This window comes from Chinchilla lanigera, unplaced genomic scaffold (assembly GCF_000276665.1).
Source record: "Chinchilla lanigera isolate Chin_1 unplaced genomic scaffold, ChiLan1.0 scaffold00223, whole genome shotgun sequence".
Classification (NCBI taxonomy): Eukaryota; Metazoa; Chordata; class Mammalia; order Rodentia; family Chinchillidae; genus Chinchilla; species Chinchilla lanigera.
Genome location: NW_004955624.1, coordinates 53386 through 55463, shown reverse-complemented (window position 1 = coordinate 55463; position 2078 = coordinate 53386). Strand labels below are relative to the sequence as shown.

At 31.6% G+C, this 2078-nt stretch overlaps 1 protein-coding gene across 1 annotated transcript in view; it reads right to left on the bottom strand.

The window, feature by feature from the left end:
* LOC102021195 (zinc finger protein OZF-like) overlaps positions 1 to 2078 on the bottom strand; it is a 38677-nt gene that overhangs the window by 17862 nt on the left and 18737 nt on the right. The window contains exon 3 of the mRNA XM_005415021.1: positions 1444 to 1542. Within this exon, the coding sequence (XP_005415078.1) occupies positions 1444 to 1542 (99 nt within the window). The remainder of the gene's footprint in view (positions 1 to 1443; positions 1543 to 2078) is intronic.

Here is a 2078-nt window from a genome sequence, read left to right as displayed (position 1 = left end):
TTTAAAATTTATTTATTTATTTATTTTTTGGTTTTTCTCTGGTACCGGGAACCGAACTCACGACCTTGAGCTTGCCAGGCAGGCACTTTTTCCACTGAGCTAAATCCCCAGCCCCCTATTTGCCTCTTTTTATTTAGCCTTCACCATACACTCACCCATGAGTTTGTGGATCTGATTAGCCCCAAAAAACTAAGGAATAGTATTAAGCTAATAACATATCCCATATTTCTGATACAACAGAATTGATATTGGTATAATGAACATAATATCCAGATTGATCTGTCAATTTACTGCACTCTCAATCAGAATACTAAGAGCATTCATCATAGGATTAGAAATATCATCCATAAATTTATCAGCAAGGACAATATACCAAGAAAAAATAAGGAATAGTAAGCAACCAAATAAAAGTGTTAGAGTAGCATGTATCAAAACATACAAAAAATACATATACTGAGAAACTTCAACATATTTATTAGTATAGACATCTGAAATAGAAGTGTTTATCGCAAAGAAAACACCATCAGTAACCTTTATGTATATGCCTTGTCAAAAAGGGATAAAAATATGCAATAATAAAAATGCAACTTTGTCAACAAGTGGTTTTGAAAAACTCGTCATTGATATGAAGACAGGAGAACTTCCTAAGATCACATGTAGCATATGTATACATTATAGAGTATGCTTTATTTATAGACAACATAAAAATAATTTCCGGATGGAAGTGTAAATCTGTTAAGCACAGTAAGACCGAGTACTAAAATCATATATCACATTCTTTCTCTCATACTTGAAATAGAAAAGACAGAGTGCTTGAAATGACATAAACTTTGAAGGGAAAATATTATGTAAGAAAAAGAAGAGGAAGTGAAAGAGTGAAGACATATTAAGAATGTGACAGGTTGATTGAAAAGAATGAATGCGTATTTTATGCATATATATTTGTTCTAAAATTAATCTTACAGTTTGGTGTGATTAATATTTACCCTTTTGAAAAAGACATGAAGATCATGACAAGCAGATCAGATAGGTCACATAAAATTGAAATATTAGTTAAGAAATGTAATGAAATGGATATTCTACAGGATTTTCAGAATTAGGTGATTAATTAATATATAAAAGTGCCTCAGAAGGTAGATAGCTAACATATTTAATATAGAGTATAAAATGACACTGCATAATATACAAATGACACTACCTGAACGTTACACCCCATTATATGCATAAATATTCCTTTACTCTGAAGTCAAATTGACATAAAAATACATAAATAGTGAAGGTCTTATAAAAGAAATAATGACAATGCTGGAGAAATTTTAGACATTGTGTGTTCCAGATACTGAAATAATATTATTTAAGAATATATCATTTACTTAAAAAATGTATTTCCCCTACCCATTGGCCTGAATCTCTTCTCTATTTAAACATCAATCTCATTCTTACCTAGAGTCTGCTTTTGGGGAAAATCCCTCTGTTCTACCATCCGTAGGACTTCTCTTTCACCTCTGTTAAAAATTAAACCTTGTTTGCAGTATTCTTCTCCTGTTCAAGGGAAAGTAACAAGGTGGATTATTAAGGTGATAGAAATAAATAATTATGCATTATGACAAAGTCTAGTGAAGTCTTCCTGGAATAAATAAGGTGATTGTAGGTAAAAAAAAAAAAAAAACCTCAGGCAACCACTTTGGAAATCAGTGGAGAGATTCTTCCAAAACTAGGATTAGAAGTCACATTTAACTCAGCCAGTATCCTTCTGGATATTTTCTCAGAATTAACAACATCCCAAGACATCTATAGAAGTGCACCCATGTGCACAGTAGCACAATTTGTCATAGCAAAATTTTGGAGAAAAACAAAATGCCCATCAACTGAGGAGTGGATAAGTGAAATGTGGCATTTTTATACAATGGAATATTACTCAACTATAAAGAAAGAAAACCTTGAGGCTTTTATAGGTAAATGGATGCAACGAAAGACCATACACATAAGTGAAATAAATCAAACCCACATGTGTAAAAACCATATTGTCTCCCCAGTGTAAGAATGTGAAAAAGTAAAAAAAAACTAAAAGGTACAAT